The sequence below is a fragment of the Papilio polytes genome, unplaced genomic scaffold (assembly GCF_000836215.1).
Source record: "Papilio polytes unplaced genomic scaffold, Ppol_1.0 DF824102.1, whole genome shotgun sequence".
NCBI lineage: Eukaryota > Metazoa > Arthropoda > Insecta > Lepidoptera > Papilionidae > Papilio > Papilio polytes.
The window spans coordinates 5452533-5475576 of NW_013525102.1; the positions used below are offsets into that span (position 1 = coordinate 5452533).

General features: G+C 32.2%; 4 protein-coding genes across 4 annotated transcripts; 2 read left to right on the forward strand and 2 right to left on the reverse strand.

Moving 5' to 3' along the window:
* Nucleotides 1-2868: 2868 nt before the first annotated feature.
* On the forward strand, nucleotides 2869-4726 carry LOC106099811 (lipase 3-like). The gene is made up of 5 exons (XM_013278477.1): nucleotides 2869-2948; nucleotides 3392-3590; nucleotides 3707-4068; nucleotides 4167-4272; nucleotides 4566-4726. Exons 2-5 carry the CDS (start codon nucleotides 3467-3469, stop codon nucleotides 4643-4645), a joined length of 672 nt encoding a protein of 223 aa, XP_013133931.1. The 5' UTR covers nucleotides 2869-2948; nucleotides 3392-3466; the 3' UTR covers nucleotides 4646-4726.
* Nucleotides 4727-4974: 248 nt separating this feature from the next.
* LOC106099810 lies at nucleotides 4975-6949 on the reverse strand. The gene is made up of 5 exons (XM_013278476.1): nucleotides 6622-6949; nucleotides 6368-6490; nucleotides 5537-6289; nucleotides 5343-5463; nucleotides 4975-5272 (listed from the first exon to the last, which is right to left on the reverse strand). Exons 1-5 carry the CDS (start codon nucleotides 6841-6843, stop codon nucleotides 5160-5162), a joined length of 1332 nt encoding a protein of 443 aa, XP_013133930.1. The 5' UTR covers nucleotides 6844-6949; the 3' UTR covers nucleotides 4975-5159.
* Nucleotides 6950-7235: 286 nt separating this feature from the next.
* LOC106099808 (GRIP and coiled-coil domain-containing protein 2-like) lies at nucleotides 7236-17844 on the forward strand. The gene is made up of 21 exons (XM_013278474.1): nucleotides 7236-7720; nucleotides 7788-7829; nucleotides 7903-7935; nucleotides 8010-8033; nucleotides 8111-8134; nucleotides 8245-8268; nucleotides 8447-8470; nucleotides 8612-8705; nucleotides 9246-9331; nucleotides 9456-9575; nucleotides 9648-10487; nucleotides 10566-10743; nucleotides 11146-12602; nucleotides 12923-13054; nucleotides 13271-13469; nucleotides 13566-16168; nucleotides 16237-16509; nucleotides 16641-16788; nucleotides 16949-17099; nucleotides 17177-17297; nucleotides 17520-17844. Exons 1-21 carry the CDS (start codon nucleotides 7373-7375, stop codon nucleotides 17631-17633), a joined length of 7035 nt encoding a protein of 2344 aa, XP_013133928.1. The 5' UTR covers nucleotides 7236-7372; the 3' UTR covers nucleotides 17634-17844.
* A 298-nt stretch (nucleotides 17845-18142) lies between these two features.
* Nucleotides 18143-22401, reverse strand: LOC106099809 (integrin beta pat-3-like). Its single transcript, XM_013278475.1, has 8 exons — nucleotides 22203-22401; nucleotides 21243-21637; nucleotides 20571-21066; nucleotides 20164-20492; nucleotides 19772-19876; nucleotides 19443-19650; nucleotides 18720-19110; nucleotides 18143-18587 (listed from the first exon to the last, which is right to left on the reverse strand). Exons 1-8 carry the CDS (start codon nucleotides 22350-22352, stop codon nucleotides 18373-18375), a joined length of 2289 nt encoding a protein of 762 aa, XP_013133929.1. The 5' UTR covers nucleotides 22353-22401; the 3' UTR covers nucleotides 18143-18372.
* Between the last annotated feature and the right edge of the window lie 643 nt (nucleotides 22402-23044).

Here is a 23044-nt window from a genome sequence, read left to right on the forward strand (position 1 = left end):
GCTAGTTGGGTTTATCCTATGAGAAGGACACCAATCTTCAGTGAAAACGGATTTGCAGCGATCATTTTTATAATTGTCCTGGAATACATAAGTAATACAAAATTATGAAGTTCTTCTAACTTTAAACGGTATAGTTAATAAGTTACGCGCAACATATAGTATTTAAGTTACTTAACAGATTGATTTAAAGTTTTCAAACTAGTAATAACATTTGTTTTGCTTTGACATTTCTTTTAAGTAGGAATTTAATAAAATAATTATTAAAATATGAGATGAAATAAACGTTTACCTCGGCACACCAAACACAGTTATTCGGATCCATAATACATTTGTCACAATTCTTGTGATTTTCACATAAATCTAAACTATACACTGTAGATATTAATAAACTTAATATCAAGCTTAATACTATTTTGAAATACATTTTATTGTGATATGTACCACTTGTTTACAATAAGTAACGATCATGAATAACCCACACGTCCATTGTGCATTTTGATTGCTTAAGGCGACGCAAAGTAAGCAAAAATAATCAGTTAAATTAAAATTATCTTACAATTAGCTTTTACCCGCGACTTGGTCTATACTATGATTTACATCGATGCTAAACATCGTGATCCGTTAAGTCATTTAGGCGGCAAACTCTTACAAACATTCATCCATATCATCTTTCGCATTTATGATTTTAGTACAATATTAATGTAGATGAATTAACGAATTATTCAAGAATTTGTATATCATTGGCCATCGCCAGTAGGGGTAGAGGGCTGAAGTCCCCTAATCTAATCTCGTCTCTTTGTAACCCTAAAAATGTGAACATTTTATTTTAAACATAAAATTATTTTAAACAACATAAATGGATGGCTTCGCCTTAAGTATAGACTGTAAAAATATATTGTTTAACATTATACATAGAAGCTTTGGTACAAGGATAATGTTCAATTAATATTTGAAAATAATTTACCTCTTAGTGACCTAAGAGGAACACGTACTAATTTATTTTTACCATGAAATATTTATGAAAATATGTAGTATGTAAATGTATAATGCACCATAACGAGGTTATCCCCTTTTGGTGTATGCAATCTACTACCATTATTCCGATTGTTGTATTGTAGAATGGACTAATAGTTAAGAACTTCGGCCAGCTCAAGAAGCTCTTTTTTTTATAAGACAAGGGGGCAAACAAGCGGCGGCAACACAGATGCGTTGCTGGCCTTTGAGGAAATTGTAGGCTCGCATCTTGGAGGACCCTAAGCTCTTGCTAGATTTATCATATTCCTCCTTATCCTACTCCCGTAGGGTCGGCGCAATAGGATTTGTCATCTACATAACTCTATCCTAAGTCAGATGACAGTCATCACTCCCTTCTTGATCATATTACCTTTCACGCAATCCATCTATCTTTAAGTCTACCTTTACCGATGTACCTCCACACTCATTACTAAAGTTTTCCTTGTTACATGCGACTCATACCTCCTCATAACATGCTCATACCATGCCAACCTTTTACTCCTTACCTTCTCTCTTAGACTATTGGATTCAAAATGTGGTTATTTTAGTAGTAGGCTTAGTGAGGATTATGTCTGCAGCTTTGACCACTGGTTGCTTTAATCATCAAATTCCGCAGTCAGTGGTGCTTATATATCGTATTGTTAGTATGTAAATAAAGATTAACTCAATATTAACGGACAGACGTTGCTATCGTTTCTATTTATAAATAAAATAAAATAAATAAACTAACATTTATTTGATGTTTGAACGCATCAAAGGTTATTAAATACCTTTTGCCACAGTTAAAGATTTATCATTTTATTATATCTATATCTAATTATTTAACATTGAGAAACAACGCGATTTAAATAATCAACTAACATGTTGTAACATCAGTAGCGTAGTGTAATTTAATCTTAATATTTATGCTTAGCCTGGTTATAAACGATAATAGAAACATTTCGCTAATGAAATTAAGTACCACATGTTTGTCTTCAATCTATACTCTATACTAATATAAAAAAAGATAGATTTGTAGTTCTGTATTTTTATATGTATTGAAATAGTATAAAAACTACTGGGCCAATTTAAAAAATTCAGCATTGTAAAGATACGTTATTGCCGAGTAACATATATCACATTTAATGCATTACATTTTTTATTTTATTTTTTGTTTCACGCGGGCGAAGTGGCGACCAACAGCTAGTTTTTAATATAACAAACTTAAGAGTTTCCTATTATTTCTTGTAACTGTTCCATTTAAGCTCGAAGCTGATCTGATAAGCTTTACGGAAGTCAAATGGTTGGAATACCCTTACTAAGTAATCCGCACTCTAAGTTTCTTCCCTCTATCTTCTAGAAGTGTTTGAATAGAAATATGTTTTTATTAACAAGGACACAAACATAATTATATTTATAATCGTAATCATATAAATGTTATAAATGCGAAAGTTTAGATAGATGGATGGATGGTTGGTTCTTTGTTACGAGTTTGTAGCCTAAACGACTGAACGGATTTCGATGAAATTTGGTATAGATTTAGAGGGTAGTCTTGAAGAATACATAGGCTACTCACCTTTTTTATTAATCCCACGCGGATAGAGTCGCGGGCGATAGCTAGTAAATAATACAAACAAAACATAAGTATAAATAATAGTATACGTCAATTCAGTAACGATTACTAAATTATTTTGTATACTTAGTACTTAAATAGATAAAGCAAATGTTATATTTACTCTTGTAATAGTTTATCATTTAATCCATACTTTACGAATTATCAGTCATGTTAAAACATAAAACATAATCTTGCAGACAATATGAATTATAAACAGACGTCAGTTAAAATACCGTACCAATTAATTTTGCTGTATATAGTCAGTGTTCTTGGAGACAATTATGTACAAGAAATCGTTAGGACAGATCAAAGTATTATAGAAGATTCAACTTTGGATACCGTAAGTTTTTCTATTATTAATAACTTTATAACGGTTACTTTTAAAAACAAACTTATAAATAAATAAAAATAAAAAACAAACTTAACGAGATGTAATTATCAAAGAACCAAACAAGCTTGTATACGTTAGCGCCTACTATTGACTTCTTAAAAAAAATCGAAGTTTTTTTATTCGACATCTTATTCGAATATTATCGATATAACTACTTGTATAAGCAGATATCTAGGATTCTAGAAAGTTTAGGTGGATGGATGCATATTTGTAAGAGTTTGTAGCCTAAACTGCTGAACGGATCTCGAAGAAATTTGGCATAGATGTAGAGCATAGTATGGAAGTTCTTCCACCCTTCACCCACTTCTCTACGTGTTTACTTACTTTTAACTCCACGCGGATGGAGTCACTAACGAAAGCTAGCATTCTATTAAGTTTCCTTTGTTTCACAGTTCACACTTATTCGTAAATATGGCTATCCTTGTGAGATACATAGAGTGTATACAGAAGATAAATATATTTTGGAAATGCACAGAGTACCTCATGGCGTAAACAAAACAACTAATATCAAGCGGCCAGTTATATTTCTCCAACATGGCTTACTTTCATCCTCAGCGGAATGGGTACTTATGAGACCTGGGAAGGGACTTGGTAAGACAAGCCACTAGAAATAATTATAACAAATATGCACTATACGAAGTAATAAATTGTACACAATAGTAATACGAGTAAATCTTACTTTGATTAAAAGTATTTTTAATTTACAGCCTATATTCTAGCCGATGCAGGTTATGATGTGTGGATGGGAAACGCCAGAGGCAACACCTACTCTCGGCATCACGCTTCCATAAAACCTACGCAATCATCATTTTGGCAGTTTAGTTGGCACGAGATAGGTTACTACGATCTACCAGCTATGATAGATTATATCCTCAAAGAAACAGGTGTCGCTAACATCCAATATATTGGATTCTCTCAAGGCACAACAGCTTTCTGGGTAATGGCATCTACGAGACCGGAATATAACAATAAAATATCAGCCATGCATGCTCTAGCTCCTATCGCGTTTATAAGTCACATAAGAAGCCCTCTTATAAAAACTCTTGGACCCTTCACAAATTCCGTTGAAGTAAGCAATTTTCTAAGAAAGGAATAAGAATCTTCAGAGACAGAGTTCTTAATAATAAAAGTGAAATAATTATTTTGATTACGTCTTCTAATTTTTAGGTAGTCATGAAAATGCTAGGTGCCAACGAATTTTTGCCTAATGGTAAAATAAATGAATTAGCCGGAGAAAAGTACTGCTTAGAAGAGGCTCTGACACAAGTTTTATGTAAAAATCTATTATTTCTTATTTGCGGATTTAACAATGAACAACTGAATAGCGTAAGTTAAAGCCTTCGTAGGTTTTGTACATATTTTTTCAAAATAAGAAACCTGCACGCATCATGCGTGATGCGTTATGAAGCTGATGACAAAGGTTTCTTGTCATCAACTTCAGAGGAACTCAACATGCCCCATACGAGTTAATAGTTACTAGGCATAACGATAAGGAAGACGTGTAAATCGATTTTCATCCATTAGCTGTATTTTTTTTTATTAAGAATCACTAAATGTTATTTCCAGACAATGTTGCCAGTGGTACTTGGACATACTCCTGCCGGCGCATCGACGAAGCAAATAATCCACTTCGGTCAGCTGTATAACTCAAACAAATTTGTCCAATTCGATTATGGAAGGTTCAAGAACAAACGTATCTATGGCAGTAGGAAACCGCCGTCATATAATTTAACTGCCATAACGACACCAGTTTTCTTACATTATGCTGATAATGATTGGTTGTCGACTCCGACTGATGTTCACAGACTAATGCTGGAACTGCCTGTCGTCGTTGGCAAGTATCTAGTACCAATGAAGTCATTCAATCATTTAGATTTTGTTTTCGCTAACGACGCCAATAAACTAATTTATGATCGTTTATTAAAAATCATGTCTCAGTTCGTAAATTAAATACACACTTTGTCACTTCTTTTTTTATTTTAATTTCATCGTCTATCATAGACGTTTACATTTTCACTTCTAACATCACAAATATTGCACCTACATGTAATTAAAATAATAAAAACCGTAAATATTATGGCAAATTACAATTACCAAACATTAGGATAACTTACTCAATTTGTACGATACGTTTGTTGGAGTATTAAATCAAAATAGTGATCAAAGAATCTGTTTTCTGAATGTCACGTTTATGTCTTGTCGATCTGCACATTTGTGTTCTTTATTTGCTATGGTTATTTCTTTTCTTACGATTTGTCCGAACGTTTTCTGCACTAAAATGTGAAAGATTATTTCAATACATTAGTTCATGCTTAAAGTTATTTTGATTAGCGAAATCTTTACCTTTAGTTAGCAACTCGATCGGATCTTGTTTACTGCAGCAACGTAACTCTTCTACAGCAAAATTTTCAGTTGACTTATTGGTTTTATGAACAACTTGTAGCATACATACATGTTTGAAATCCTATAAATATAAAAGATTTAATCCCTGCTATTGAATATAAAATTCAGTTACATGATTTCTTAAGCTTACTTACATCTGTTCGATAATTTTTGACTGTAATCATTACTTCGGAATTATTTTCTTTCTGTATAGGACTAGAAAAATTCTCTTCAGAACTTGTATCTAAAGGTTTTAAATCATAATTACTATCACAGACTGAATTGAAAATAGCTGGACGATGGAACGACAACCGTGATTGCAGTTTACGAACTTCTAGTAATTTACTTTTAAGGGAATAATTCTCCCTTTTCAGTTCCTCTACTTCATTTGCTTGTGTTTCCAATTGGTCTTGCAATGTTGTTAAATAATTGGTTAATTTTTCGTCAGCATGATGCAAAGGATCACATCCAATGTCCAATAATTTCACAGTACTCGTGGCCGCAAAGTCCGTTGCTTTTTCTTTTATTGCCTGAGATCTAGAGATGATTCTACTTCTTTTATGTTTTAAATTAATTTCAGCCAATTCATGTGCATGAATATCATCTGGATATAACAAAGTCTCATCATGCCTCTCACATTTGTGACCTCTCCACGTAAGGCTGCTGGTCGTCAATGAAGGTATTAAGTTTTTGACGTAAGCAGCCTGCTCCATTATATCTCTTTGCCAAGCTTTAGCAACACCGTTAATGTAATCGGTGGAACTTCGATGTTCTCTAGTTATCACTTCAGCTTTGGGAACAGTATTAATTTTTAAAATCTTACATAGAATAACTTTCCAAAACGTTCGTATACTCTTTAATGCATTTAAACATTTATCGCAAGGCCAATGTCCCGTTTCTAATTCCTCCTATAAAAAATCCAATATGTGTATAATATTATTTTATAAATTGTATAATAAAAGAAAATAAAAATATATTTTACGTACTTCCTCAAAGAAATGTTCCATTTTTTCACTATTTTTGAGACAGTCTTTCATAGCCTGACACGACGTACATATAGTTTCCAAAATTCTTTTGGATTTGCAATCAGGATGACAACGTGGAGCTACCTATTTTTTTTAAGTTGTTAATAAGTTATTGTAGTCTCTAATTTAAAATGACTAAAGATGGTTATAGATGAAGAAAGAAAAAATAATGATGGAATAGAATGAACACCGACAAAAGGTAATGCTGTACTTACTTGACCTATGTTCCTGCAGGACATTGATTTTAATAAATTGTTCAAGGTGGATAAAGGCAATAGGCATGGCGGCATGTTGCACTTCATCCATTCCCTCAGGTAGCGGTCGCGCGCGCTCATATCATGACTCCACGCCCGCAAGTCGAAACAAGAGTCATAGGATTTCAATTTGCCTTCGTTGCGAGACAGTAAAATAGTTTTTCTGTGATATGTATAATTCATTGAAGGAGAAAACCGGTTGATTTTATTTTTACAGATATTTTATCCACTCGAACTTCATGACAAACAATTTTGATATCTGAATTATAATTGTCTGTGTGGAAGTGATGCGACGTTTGTTGATACGTTCTGAATTATTTTTCTTGAATAGAATTTGTTTGTACAAAAGTCTGGATGACTAGTTATGAACATCAAAAAGCTGATATGAAATTAAAAAGAAAAGCAACAAATTACAAACGAACATAATAAGTTAGATAAAGCATTCCCTCCTTTAACTTTCAGGATTCTTTGGTATTTTATACTTGGTTAGTTACAGAAATATGAGCTTTAAATGTTTTTAAAAAATGTCATTCGATTTAAAGACATCTCTCAATCGCGACTGACAGTTCAAAATAGTTATTGTTTTGGACATTGTTTATAATTATTGATATTACGATATTGTTCATGGATTTAAAATTTGATAATGTAAAATATTCCGAGTAAATATGTCGGTTACATAAATTTATCTAACTGTTTGTGTTTACGTTAAGTCATGTCATTTATATCGAAACGAGAACGAGTGTTCAACGAGTATGAACTCTTGGATTTGCCCGCGAGGAATGAAGGAAAGCTGAAAGCGTATTCGTCATGCACGGACGCGAGGGCATGGTCACATTTTTGTTCGGATAAAAGTGACCATTTGGTGGAAGTCATAAAACGTAACAATGAAACCTGCAGACCGAAGTATTTACCAACTGACGTCATAGTGAACACACTTATGGTGACGAAGAATACAGAAATTAATCGTTTGAGACGGAAGATTGAAGAATTCGAACAGTTGCTAGCAGCATACGATCAGCTTGAACTTACTAATGATCAAAAGACCGATATAGCAAATGCTGTGAGTAAACAGATTTGAATTATTTGCTCGCATTTGCATAATCTCTTATTAACTATTTTTTTTTCAGCATGCAGCTATAAAAACGGCTAATAAACAACTAGATGACATGGTAAGAAATATAATCCTTTTTTAATAACTACTCCTTTTTATTTTTGTTGCTAAATTGTTGTAATTTTTTTTAGTGTTTGGATCTAGATCTCTCAGGATTTACGGAGGTAATGCACGAACATGTATTATGTAGTATTTTTTCACTTTAAATGCGTGAATTAACTTATATTTTTATTTCAAGGGTATTGATTCTGAAACATTTGAGGTATGTTATATTTAAGTTGACTTTTATAGGTTTATTGTTTTGTAAGTGTTTTTAATGTTTTTTTTTGCTTTTTTCAGACGGGAAAATCTAGAGGAGATGAGGTAATTCTTGAATACTTACTATGGTTTCGTTTTGGTCTATGCTCGCTTATTGTATATTTTTTTACTTTTAAAGAATATACAACTTCATGAGCATTTTCTTTTTTTTTCAGATAATGCGATTTCAAGAATTTGAGGTATTAATTATCGAACATAATTTTAAGATTTTAGCACAAATATTTTGAATTGACTAAAATGCTGGGCTAAGCCGTCGTTTTCGTATGCCAAATATACCGATTATTTTTCAAAGTTAAAACTATCAATAAACTCTTTTTTAGTATTAGCTTACATATTAAATTTGATTACTGTTTCCAGACTAGCTCATCATTCGCAACTGAGGTTGGTGTTCACATTATATTGTTTATTCTTAAGTCTTAAGACAGTTAATAGATAATTCCGACGAATGTATTATATAGTTACGAAAAAGGCACAAATAAGTTGGTTTGATAATCAAATTTTACGAGTTTTATATGATTTTAGAGGTCTGTGGATAAATCTTTTTATCCGTGTAAAGAAACACAAACTCAAGGTGACAAGGGTGGGTCTCTTGCTTGTTCGTGTGATGCAAGCACCGGTAATGTTTTATTGAATTATTACATTTCTTACATATCTTTAATTTCTTATTTTTATATACAACTAGCTGTTCCCATGCGACTTAATCCGCATGAAATTTTAAAAAATTCATTTTATTGTTCACATTTGTCAAATTATTAATTGCAATTTTCAAAATGACATGACATGACAAACCTTGACAATCTTACTTTCTTGATGTTGGCAGCAACTTATGGTTTCTTTCCCACATCAGGGTTTTTATCAAAAATATTTACCTCCTAAGTTTAATGGCGTGAAAATATATAGCCTGTAGCGCGACGTAAGTGTAGGGCTTTTTATTAAAATAAGAATTATTAAGAAATTATGTAATTGCTGACATCTTAGGCAACAAAGAAGTGTGTGTTTACGCTTTATTATAATAGTAAAGATAGATAGATAGATTGTGTTCCCGCCGCTCGCTTGCCCCCTTCTCATATAAAAAAAGGGTATATTTTACGTGAATAAAAATTACTATTATTAATATTTAAATAACTTTTCTATTTTTAATAATTAACTATTACAGTAGTTCACGATCCAAGAATTGAAGACATGAAAGATACTATAATAAGAAAAGACGCCAAATTGAATGCGATGCGAAATACAATTGCTGTAAGTTACTTAAAGTTATTTCAATCCATGCTTAGATCTGTATGTGAAAAGTATGAAATGCAATTTTTTAATAGAAAAATGTATTGAGATTCAATTCAACTTTTTTTTTACATTTTTCTTCTAGGTGATGGAAAATGACGTTTGTGAACCGTATTGCATATATGCCCATATTTACACAGCGCTTGAAAAAATATTTGGGACTTTATGTCAAAACGAAAAATACAAACACTATCTTGATCTATTGGTAATTATTAAAAAATAATAAGTTTTCTTTTTTTTTGTAAGTGAATGAGTAATTATTCAAATATTTCTACAGACGTCGGGAAAGGATACACGAAACGTCGACATAAAGGGAAAGATCTTTTATAAATTAAAAGTATTGGAAAAATTCTGCTGTGCCTTAATCTCACCTTGTTCAAAAGATTGTTCTTGTTATCACACTGAAATAATTTCACGTGTAGAAACCGCATTCGCAGTGACACATCAAGATAACTTTGAAATAAACATCGATAGTAAAAGAGCTCATCTTGTAGCAGATATAATAGGGAATGATGAAATGAAAGAAATTCTACACAAAAGTAGTACACCTGAAGAGGAAGAGTCTATAGCAAATGAAACCGTACTTATTAACAGCTGTAGTATTGAAGTACAAAATCTACATCGGTTAAAGAATTTACAAGCTTGCTATGATGAACTTCTCGTCTGTCACGATGAATTAAAATATGAAAAAAATTGTCTGACACAAAAATGTCTAAAGTATGACGAACTTGAAAAAGAATGTGACAATTTGAAAACCAAATTAAATTCTTATAACATGTTACTTTCGGAAAGAGATTATTATAAAAAACGATCAGAAGATCTTGATAATCTCAAAGAGAAATTTATAGTTCTGGCTGATGAAACATCTACTTTGGAAACGCAGTTATGTGCTCAAAGTGATATAATCGATTCAAAATCATCTTTATTGGAGCAGATCAGATGCGAAAATATATCTTTGCAAAATAAATTAAGCGAAGCTTCCACTGATTGGGAAAAAGAGAAGCATGGCTTAGTTTGTAAATTAAAAGAGAGTGAATGCAAGATTATGTGTCAAGAACAGCAAATAGAAACTTTAACAGTTGAGATAAACAAGTTTCTAAGGATAAATAAAGACTATGTTAGTTGCTAATAGCAAATTAAATTAGTTGGTAATTTTAACGATAAGAAACTATTTCTTGATGAGTATTTTTTGCAGGTTGCAAGAGAAAGTCAACATGAGATAGAAGACTTTATAGAGCAAATAAATTCACTTCGACAAGAAGTTAAAAATCTTAAAGATACTCTTTTTTACAAAGAAGAAGAAAACAATAGAATTAAAAATGAATTCCACGAAAAACTTATGAATGATAATCTTAAAATTGAGAATTGGAACGGTTGGTAGAATTGACGAGAGTAAATAAATGTAAATACTAATTGCCGAATAGTGAAACGATATTTTGATATCTAACAACGATCTAAAGAATAAGGCCACGATTCAACAACAAATTCTATTGACACTTTGCTTAAAAACCGAAAGTGTAAAAATTCGTTTTAATGTTCGGCTAATAAGCATATTATTAACTATAGTGTGTATATCAATCGCTATCGCAATTCTTCGTGGAACTTAAGTATTCGAACTTTAAGACAAAATACATAGTTATTCATATTCAGTTAGTTACTATGTTAGTTCTTAATATTCAAATTGTCCAATATAATACAAATCAGCTTAAAACATGAACGCGTTCCGTTTGAATTTATGTTGTATTATTGAATCTTAGTAAATTGTGATTTTTTAGAGAGAAATGAAAAGATGATTAAACGCAATGAAAAGTTAGAGGAATTAATAGATGAATTACAAGAATGTGTAAAAAAATTAACAAATGAAAATCAAGAACTACTTAATGAAAAGAAACATTTAAACGATGAATTAGTTAACAAGTGTTTGGAGACGAAAAGTGTAATAATGGAAGCAGAAACCATCAAACAGGAAAATAGCAACCTTGTTAACCAGTTGCAGGAAATGAATCAGCTTTTCAATGACAAAATTCGAGAATTAGAAAGTGAAAAAAAAGAAGCATTGAATTCTTTAAATGTGGCCAGTAAAGAAAGTAAATTACTATTAGACGCTCTTAGTAATTATGGGAAATTATCAGTAAGTAGTGAGAAAACTGACAATAACTTACAGATTAGCGTAAAAAAATCAGACGTAATGGAAATTAGAACGTTGGATAATCAAAGTACTGGAAGTGAAGTCTTAGTAAATGAAATTGATAAATTTGTAGCACTGAACACGGAAGGTATCAAAAGTTTAATAAGTCAAAGTCATGAAAGTATAAAATATTTAGAAGAAAAAGACAATGAAGTATTGGAATGTAAGGTTCAAGAAATAAATGACCTAAAAGAAACTTTAAAGGTTTCACAAAATATGTATGAAAAACTTGAAGAAGAAAAAGGCAGTTTGTTAAACGAGTTGCAAGAAACAACAATTGAATTAGACAAAGCAAATATTCAGATTCAAGTACTTAAAGAGCAAAAAGAATATTTTGCTACTGTTTTGGAAGAAAATAAAAATATGAAAGAAGAGCTGGCAATGATTAAACATCGAAACGATGTAATGTTCGATGAAAATAATAATTTAAAAAATGATTTGTTACTCAAAAATCATGAAATTCAGAGCCATTTAAATACTTTAGATAAAATTAAAATAGAAAAGAAACTTTTTATTTCACTTACGGAGAGAGTTAAAACTTTAGAACAAAACTATTTTAACTTGTGTAGGGAATATGATAATTTACTTCTCGAAAAGGATAATATTGAAACTCAAATAACTAAACAAAAACATGAACTCGATAATTTACGAAGCGTTATAAACAAAACAAATGATAAAAACAATAACTTGGTTATACAAATTCAAGCATTACAAGAACAACAACAAATACTACAAAATAATGTAGATTCTCTACAGATAGAAAACTTGAATATAAAGAGTTCTCTGAACGCGGTAATAGAGGAAAATAATAATCTCACAAGTGAAATTAACTCCAAAGTAGCTTTAGAAAAGGATCATGACGAGTTAAAAACTGCTTATGATGAAATTAAAAAAGAAAACGAAAATCTTGAGCTCGAATTACAATCGAAATCGATACTCTTGCAAAGTTTAGAAATAAGAAACCAAGAATTGCAAGAAGCAACTAAGAACCTAATGGCGTATAATGAGAACATAGAAGATACTTTAATAAGCGCAAGAAAAGAGGTACGGTTTGACTGGCGATGATTTAATTTTTCTCTTAAATACTTATACATTCTATTTTCAAATGCACACGCTCATCTTAATAATACTTTTATTATTGCTGGTCGCATTTTGTCCATTTCATTAGAAACCTACAGTCCATTCTTAACAAGTTCTAATATATTCTGTAAAAATATCCCTATTTAAAGGGTTACTGCTGCATCGCATTTTAGCTTGTGAAGTATTGCCATCTCATCTGCTTATCCTGCATTTTTCCTTAACCCAATTTTTTAAAATTCATTAGCGAAATGTGTAAAATAAGTTTTTTTGCATTACTTTTTCAGCTTCAGCTACATGTAAAATCGTCTAACTCTATACAGGTAGTAGATATAAAAAATGAAGTGGAGAAGATTAAAGAAGAAAACTATTGTAATTTAAACCGAATCCAACATCTCTTAAACGAATTGAAAGAATCGGTAATTATTATACAAGAAGTCTACTATGATCTTCATAAAAGCTAGAAAACGAATACAGCAAACCAGTTAGCTGTAGTAGACATGGAATCAGTCAAGAATATTCTTTTTTATCAACTAATGCTACATAAAATATATTTTGCGTCAATAATAGAAACGAACATACGTTATACGTGGTATAGAAAACAGGTCGTTAATTATATGTTTTATTTAATTTAGGATCAAACCATCGCTAACCTTGGTAAAGAAATTACTGATCGAGATGATAAGATAGCGATTTTAGAAAACCAAGTCAATGAATTAGGAGATGAAGTCGAAAGATTGCAGACAAGCCTAGCTACCATGTTGGACATAGGCGAGAATAGAGGTATCAGAAACCACGAAGTAGATAAATCACTGAAGTTAATGGAAGCACACCGTAAGACTTAATTATTTTTATATTTGATTTTTCTATCTTCAGAATTATTTGGTATTTTTATATTTTTGTGTAACATGGTTGAATGATGTCTTTTAGATGCGAAAACAACACATAATATGAGAATTGAATTGGCAAAATTGAAGGATCATAATCTACAATTAGAAGAAAAACTCTCAACGACTAAGGTTGAAGTTGAAACATCGGCTAAAGAAAATGAAAGTCGGTTAAATGGCGAAAGGGAAATTATTGCTACGGATATAAAGCAACTGGAAATTAAATGTGTTGGAGACAGCGCCTTGTCGCCAGATAATTGTGGCCTTAAAAGTATAATGACTTCGTTAGAACGAATTGATAATTACATTGAAACGAGAAATAATTCATGTCATTTAGTGTTAACAAAAGCTGATGAGGCCAAAAAAATTGTTGAAAAGGAAAAGCAAAAAATATTCAAAGAAAAAGAACAAGCAATAAAAGAGAAGCTAGATGCACAACAAGAATTAAGCGTTCTTAAGAAAACTTTAGAATATCAATTATCTAAAGACAAAAGTGTTATAAATGACTTAGAAGCTGAACTACTTAATCAAAAGCTTTTGATTGATAAGCTTAAACATTCAGTTCGAATTTACATTTTGAAATTAGAAGATGAAATTTGTTCTATGCAAGACATGTATACAACAGCATTAGATAAAATAAATGAGTTAGAAGTCCGACTAGAAAATGCAATTAAGGATAAGAAGGAGAATCAAGATATTATTAAGAAAGTTAAATTGGAGCTCGAAGAAAAATGTCAAGACATAAAATCTCTTAGATCCATATTAGAATCTTTAAAAAATAAGAAGGTAATCGATTTTGCTGTACAAACCCAATTAAAATATAACTTAACGAGCACAACAACACAAACTGAAAAAATAGACTTCAATGAAATTGATAGTAATTATTTACATGAGAGTAATATAAATAATAAAATTATTGGTGGGTACGAAGAAGGAAGAGTGCTTAATAAGCTATCGGATGATTGCGTTGTACCAAGATCAGATAAAAAAGAAAGTCAGTTGTTAACTAACGTACAAGCTGAAGTTAACGAAGTTCAAATTTTAACAGCAAACGTAGAACCGTCTTTAGGATTTGTGAAAAATGCGTATGTACACTATAAAATTAAGAAACTAAGTTTTACAGCAATGGAACAATATTCAGTTTCCTGCATTAGTAACGAAGATACTATAGAGTCTGTGAGTAAGCATTCAGGTCATGTTAATGAAACGAGTCCGGATAATAATGCTTCAAAATCAGAAATTCCTCCAAAGGTCTTAACATATACAATTGACGATAAGAAGGAAAGAGATAAAATTGATTTTGATACTCCAAATGTTGCCATGGTGAACGAAACTAGTATTAATGATATCTATGCTAATACTAGTGGAAGTAATGAAATTAATCTGTCTTTAACTCAATCAAATATTGTTAGTAATAAGGATTTTATTATAATCTATCGAGACTCGGATTGTGAGGACGAAAGTAAAATCAATACAGGAATTCCTAAAGAAAAAATGAGATTAAATGAATCACTGTATAAGGCAGTGAGCAGAGAAATACTATTACCACAAAATAATTATTATTCTGCAAAAAAAATATCGGACACAAAACCTTTCAAACAGAATTTGTATAAAACCGAGAATATAACTCCACTTTTAAGTGATGAAGGCAAAAGTAATTTGTTAGCGTCTAATCCTGTTTACTCGCACGTTTCCTTAAGCGAAACGACTTTTGTAAAAAATCTTGGTATCGTTAAGAAGGTTAGCAAAGAAGAGCATAAAAATGGAATAAATGGTAGAAAAGCTACTGATAGTCGGATTTCACGTTCATTTACTTCTTTGAAGTCATTTAGGGGAAATTATGAACCTTTAGAAGTGAAAGAAAATCTTGAAGAAGAAATAACATTTGACAATGTTCCCAAAACTAAGATCGACTTGTACTTGTATCAACGGAATGTTTTAGAACGCGATAGTAATTTGTATATCGGAAACAATATAACAAATGATTCTGTCGATACAACCTCGCAATTAGACATAAGAAAAAGGAATAACGCCTTTGAGAAAAGTCTTGATTATACAAAGAACGCAGTAAATGAAATCGGAAACCAAGTGGACAACAATAAAGATAGTCTTGAACCTACAAATACTGAAATATTCAGAGAATTTCTAAGAAGGACCTATAGCAATGAACAACTTAGGAAGCCTTTTACAAATGACCCTGTAGTGTCGAAACATACAAAGTTATTGACTAGTATACCAAAAGAATTGAATATTAAATCTAGTAAAAATGTCACTAATGTCGCTGACCACTTAAAGACTAAAGATGTCGCTGTCATGGTTCAATTCGACAACCAGCAAGAAAAAATCAAATTTCTTACAAGTACTTTAGAAAACATAGACAGGAATTACAAAGAAAAGATCCGAGCAATCAAAGCACAATATGACAATAACATTAAAAATATTATGAATGAACATAACCAGGGAGTCCAAAATTTACAAAACCTTCATGAGGAAACCTTACAGGACATTTTAAAAGTACACGAAAATGAAACTGATAATTTAAGAAGTATGAGCATTGATGCAATGCGAAAAGTTGATAAACTGGAAAAAGAGAACAAGATTTTAAGAGCTAAAATTATTTTGTCTAACCCTTCAAATGTAAATAAGGTAAGATACATTTTTAAGTTTTAATTTGAATCAAACTTATTAGAATAAAATCTATTTAAATACCTTAGGACATTGCAAACGCTTCTTTCGGTGACATGAACAAACAATATTCCAAAAAGAGCTCGAATTATGAAATAAAGACATTAACAAAAACTGATGTTGAAGAATTTAACTATAATCCAAAAATGAAGATACACGGGCCTTGTACTTGTTCCCTTGATATAAACATTTCTGATACGATACGCAATATATTTGAGCAAGTTGATGTTGAACAACGAAGGATTGCAGAACAAGCATATTTGAAATACATAGCAAACAAAATATTGAAGGAAAATATTGAGGTAAGAGACAAATAAACTCCTTATAGTATAACACACATAAAAAACATACAGACGAATTGAGAACCTTCTCCTTTGGGAAGTCGGTCAAAAAGATAAAACATTACTAACAATATATTCTTCTTTTATTACAGTCATTGGATGCTCAAGAGCTCTCTTATCTGCATTTTAAAATATGTAGAACGTGGAAAACAATACTTCGTAAAGAGGAAGTTCTCAGTAAGAGAATAGACTGTTTAGAAAATGAAGTCCTTAACAAACAACGACAAAGGAATAAACACAGTAAGTGTGCTTTGAACCTAAGTTTTGGTATAGCGTTATACCGTGCCAAACGTGGTATATACCACAAAATTAACTTGAATCTATAAACAGGAGTGACTGTTTCATTATAATAAAATAGAAGACAATTTTATCGAATATATTGCTAGTGTATTGTCCGTAGTCGCTGAGATAGATCGCAAAGTGGCAGAGGAGAGGCGGCGTTTGCAGGAAGTCCGTGAAGCAGTGTGCCGGGACGCGTTTGAGTTTCCAGGCAGTCCACAACCGAATAAAAGTCAAGACCCCAGTATGTTGTCTTATGAAACCAACGCTACGTATGTACATTATTATTACGATTAATTGTTTTATACTAGTTTTTTTTCACTTTACAATCTTTCTGTATATTTTTCAGACGTTCGCAAGCCAATTCTTACAACGTAAATATTGAAGAAAGACTTCCGGCCGGTGACATCGCGCCCGGATTGCCATGTTCAGAGCTAAGACAGCGGACTGTAAATCGGGAATCACAAAGGGTATGTAAAGATGATACTTTAAAAATGATAATATGAAGTTTTATTATGAAGTAAGCATAATTTGTAACATTAAGCAATTCATTTAAAGAGGTCAATGATTATCTTGCGACATCTAATTATCTTTTATCTTCTTGATAATCTTGTTACTACTTTATCCATAATATTGAGACATTAAAATAATCTTTGGTGTCTTAGAATTTATGTTGTAAATTTGTTCAGCAGACGGTCGCGGGCAAAGGCGAGGAACGTCGGGAAAAGAGAATATATTGTGATGAAAAACCAACGCGTTTACGACGTACGACAGATCGAACGAACCCGAGAACGCACAAAAAATAACGAATCCTGTAATAAAATTGATAAAACTCTTAAAATCGAATAAACTGAAAGGTTGGCTTTTCATTATAAAAAAGAAATTATAGTGAAACGAATATGTGAAAAAATTTGTAAGTCCTTGGATGATATCCATATAATGTTTCTGAATATGAAATTTTTATTACGTCTTTCGTATGTTTTGTTCGTCTTTTATATTAATTTATATTTATTGTATTTAATTTAGTGATTGTGAATTTAAAGAAATTATATTTCGTTAAAAATAAAACCATAGAAAGTTTTGATATTTTCATTTATTTGGTAATAAAATTAAATTATATAAATTTAGATCCCTTTGTTAATAATACGCGTGTTATCTTACTTCTTACTAATATTATAAATGCGAAAGTTTAGATGGATGGATGGATGGATAGATGTTTGTTAGAGTTTGTAGCCTAAACATCTGAAGGGATCTCTATGAAATTTGGCATAGATGTAGAGAATACTCTAGAAACACAAATAGGCTACTTGCGTTTGTCTTTTTTTATTCCGCGCGGCGAAGTCGCGCGCGAAAGCTAGTAATAAATAATTTAAACTATGTCGACGAAACATCGATGGCCTGGCAAGGAATTATCCTTTTTGCGTTCCCCCTCCGTCGTATAAGGATAGTAAAGGACCTCCAATTGTCGATGTCTATGGGTAGCGGTTGCTTCGCTAATCCGGCGTATTTAAGAAGCTTCTTGCTTGTTTAGTGGTATGTAAAAAATCATAAATTTCTATCAAACGTTGGGTTGTTAATGTTACTGACTGGAGGGCGATACACTGGATTAACAATACCGGGTACTGTGAAGCCAGCTGAAGTAGCCTTCTCTGCGAAATTTTTATACTCCCTAGCGTCGAGTCGGTCTACTAAAATTTTCCATATTACTATTGTCAGGAGACCTAACAGAATGAGAACGCCAAACGGAACGCCTACAGCAACTGTAAAAGAAAACACAGATCTTATTCTTGGAATTTCAGCTGACGCCTGTGGTCTTAGTTACTTAAATACATAAAAAATACAAATCTTTCCTCTTTCGATTTATAATATTAGTATAGATATGAGCCACTTACTAAATAAATTAACTTCAGGTGGCTGCTCCAATTCTTTTGCAATAATTACATGTAGCGTGTTCGGTGAAGTAATTGGATACAGATATTTGAAAAGCAGCGTTCCGTTTCCTAACTCCTTCTTGCACCATTTAGCCAATCCCTCTTCCGCAGGTGTACTGTCCAATTTATCAACAATCTTTACTTCAGTTAAAGAAGTCTGGTTGTGCAACTGGTCGCAGTATGTTTTGTTGTTGAAGTAATTACATTCCGCATAGTTTTCGAGTTCTAAGCATCTTTTCTCGGAGAATTCGTCACAGTTGTCGCAAAAACTTCCTGAACACGTTCGATTTGTTGATATCATTGGCAAACAGTGGCATTCACCGCAAATGCAGTTCCCAGTTCCTGAACATACCTATAAAATAAAATCAAGTTTAAATTCAACATGTCGTTTGGAAACGCTGTGGACAGATTTGTCACATTTAGAACGCGCACACCTTTCACTAAACTAATACACAACTGTTTCGTCGCACTTTGTTTTTAAGGAGCTTATTTTTAGATGCGCACACTATTCGATTTTTAATTGTGCAACTAAACAGTTGAATTGGCTGTGAAATAATCGACAATCGCACAGCGCTGTGCAATAGTTTAGTCAAAGCTCAAACCTTTCAAAACCCGCTCTTAATAAAGAGAAGTAGGATTTTCCATAATATTGGAATGCTATCTACAAACTGTATGTTAGTTTACCTCTTTGGAGTGTGGTGCAAAACATGTATCAATGCTAAGCGGGCAATCGCAGCCGGGACCAGTCCTGCCGGGGGCACATTCACATTTCCCGTACCGACACAACCCGCTGCCAGCGCACAGCTTGCCGCCGGGACTTGGACAGGCGGTGTCGTCGTATTGGCAGAAGTCACCAGAAAATCCCTTCTTACAATGTATACATTTACCACAGCTGAAATTTGTATATTTACATTAAAATATAAGAAGAGTTTACTGACTAAATACTCGTATGTAACATTAAAGTAAATTGATTTTCATTTAGGTTGCCTTATATTGTTCAGAATATATTTTACCTGCATGTACCCCTTCCACTGCAATAGTCTGTTGCTGTTGCTGTTAATTTACATTTATCTAAATCAACACTTGAAATGCCTTCGCAGCCACAATCGTCACCATAACTGAAAGAATATAGAAAATCAAGCTTATCAACTTCTCAAAGGCCAGTATCGCATCTGCAGTTCTTCTGGCATTGGATATATTTGGTTGTCGATGACCAACATGGCGTTCCGCTCTTCTTTTGCACCCTCTTTTTCTCTCATAAAAAACGTGGAACACGTTTCAAGTAATGAGTTTATTAACAGTGGAGCTTTTAAGAACTGACGTACATATATGTAGATATCACTATGGGAAGGTAGTATTTTAAATCATACGAAACAGTTTTATATTCAACATATTCGTTACTTACGTATTTTTGTTACATGTACAAATACCGCATTGGTATTTTCCATTTCCTCTACATTGAGAAGCATTCGTGTATGTATTTTCACGTTCGCAATCGCATACACAATCACTCACTACTATGATTTTTAGTTTCTCGTTTAAAGCTACAGGACCCACGAGAACTTCGCTAGCTTCTTCAGAACTGGGACAAGCTTTGACTGTTAAAGTTGCATTAATTGTTATAGATTCATTGTGTTTAATTATGCAGTTCCCGTCTTTTCGGCAATCCGGACTTAATTCAAGTCCAACATGTGATGGCAATTCAGCGTTTATTTGCATGCTTCTTATTAATTTCTAGAATAACAAAATGAAATAATTACGTAGGAGAAATGACTTTAATCTCAGTTAGCAAGATAAAGATTTTAAACTTACTAGATATTCCTCTTTGACCATAGTCACCAAATTTGAGCCCTCACTTAGTTCTACATATTTCGCACCTCTTATTTTCTTCACTAGACCTTCGTAATGATCTTTAACAGATGAAACTGCTGCGAATATTATTTTAAAGTTGTGTTCGGTAGCGATTTTATTTATCTGACTTACAGAAGGGTAATCAAGATCTAGGTCCATGTTATAATTATTGTCTTCGAGGTGACATTTCATGTCGTTAGGTTTGACTGCACCAACGAATTTACCATCGCCAGCGCTGTGGTAAGTAGCATCAGTCGATAAGATTATAATTCGCCTTGCAGTTTTCCTCCATCCTATTTCATTCTGGCAGAGCATGGCCTGCATTAGAGCGTCGAAACCACCTTCCGGGTCGTCGTTGTTTGATCCGAACAAATTGTCTATGAGAACATCTTGGAATTGAGTCATGTTCTGCGTTAAAGATAAACGATTTTTAAAGGAGTATGATACGCTGTCTGATCTGGAAATAATTATATTCTATCAACTAATAGATACACTATTATGGAATAATAGGTTACAGAAAAAATGTACCACTGTTTCGCAAATCTAATTGTTAGATTGGTAAGCATATCATATTGTACTAATGTTGCTATCTAATAAATTTATGTAAAAACGCAATTTAAGTGTTTAACTCACCTAACAAAAGGATATGCAGGCTTATCAACAAAAGTTCCAATACCCAATCGAACATTATTCGTTAACAGAGTCAGCTCTCTGTAAATCTCAAGGCCTTGTTTTTGAAGAAGATCTTTGTATACTCTCATTGTGTAAGAATAATCCATAACGTAGTAAACATCTAATGGGTAGTCTTTAGCAGGTCTGTACGCCATCTTGAAGTTGATAGGTAAACCTGGACGGACCTTGACAGTCATTAATTGTGGTGTAAATTGGACTTTGGTACCATTTTCACCAGAATTTAAATCATCGTTTTGTTCGATTTTGTGTTTCAAAATTGATTCAGATACATTTTGTGAACACCATGAAGCTTCTACTACATCTTTCGAATTACATCGTGGTCCAGTATGGATTTCCTAAAAAGTAAAAAAAAGAAACAATCGAGATGGGTATCGTTGAATGTAAATGTTTTCAATGATTTGTGTTAATATCATATCATTAATTCTTTAAAAACAAAACACACATTAACCCACACTAGTTGGCAGAAGATTCTTTACCTCTCCACATTCATCATCAAATTTATTACGAATTTCGACCTCTTTTACATAACTTGGTTTTAATTAAAATTATGTAAGTTAGTCTGAACATTAACAGGTACATATAAAACAATATATTTTCCTCGAAACACAGTCAAAGCAATATCCTCTCGTCATAATCCTGTGCTTACTCCACTTAGGATTAGCGCGTCAGGATTTTGTCCCTATTTATCTTCCGTCATCTCAGTCATCACTACCTTCTTGATCATGTCACCTTTCCCGCAATCCATCTATCACTTATATTCACACATTCAGATTTCTGCCACATGTAAACTTTTAAACCGTACCTTTTACTGTCCCAATAATTTCCTATTTGTGCAGTAATTTATTCCTTAAAAGTAAATTTGATCATCTATTTAAATCTGGAAAACCAGTTAATACTTACAGATGAACACCAAACACATGAATCGTACGCATAACCTATACAAGCACCACACGTAATTAAATTAGGACAATTTGATTGAGATGAAATGAAACTACATAGCAAAATTGAGAATAAAATAATCCTAAAGAAATGCTTGTAATTGTTTGACATAATTACTAAATATTACAGGCCAATACTAACTGACCAATTGCCCTGTTAAAACTACATAACGTGATTCACAACGATTGCACATACTTATAAAACGGCTTGGATTTGTCCGTTTTGTTATTAATATTAAATGCCTTTCGACTGTGACTCCGTCCGTGTGGAATTAAAAAATAATGAAAGTAAGTAGCCTATGTGTTCTTCCAGACTATCCTCCACATCTATGCCAGATTTCATAGACATCCGTTCAGCCGTTTAAGCTGCATACGCTTGTATTCAAATTGAAATGTATATCATTTCAGGTTACAGTAAACTTTTAATATAATGTCAAAAGAGATATGCCTACAAACATATTTACAAACTATATTTATTATGAGTACCAAATGAATATTAATACATAATGTATTTGTTAATTTTGAAATCGTCATAAAACCACATGCTTGATAAGCTGTATTATAAGTAAATAATACCTCAAACCGGTAAGGAAGTGTTTAAATTAAATTCATGTACACAGATATATCATAAATTAAACACATTTATTGAATCAAATTACAAAAAATGTTTATCAAAGGAGGTGAACGTAATAAAATTCTAAAAGCGAATAAATTCTAAATGTTGAATGGGTTTTTATCTTAGGTAGGGTAATTACCCTTAACTAGATTTAGTGGAAAGTGGATAACATGGCAGCAAAGGAGTTA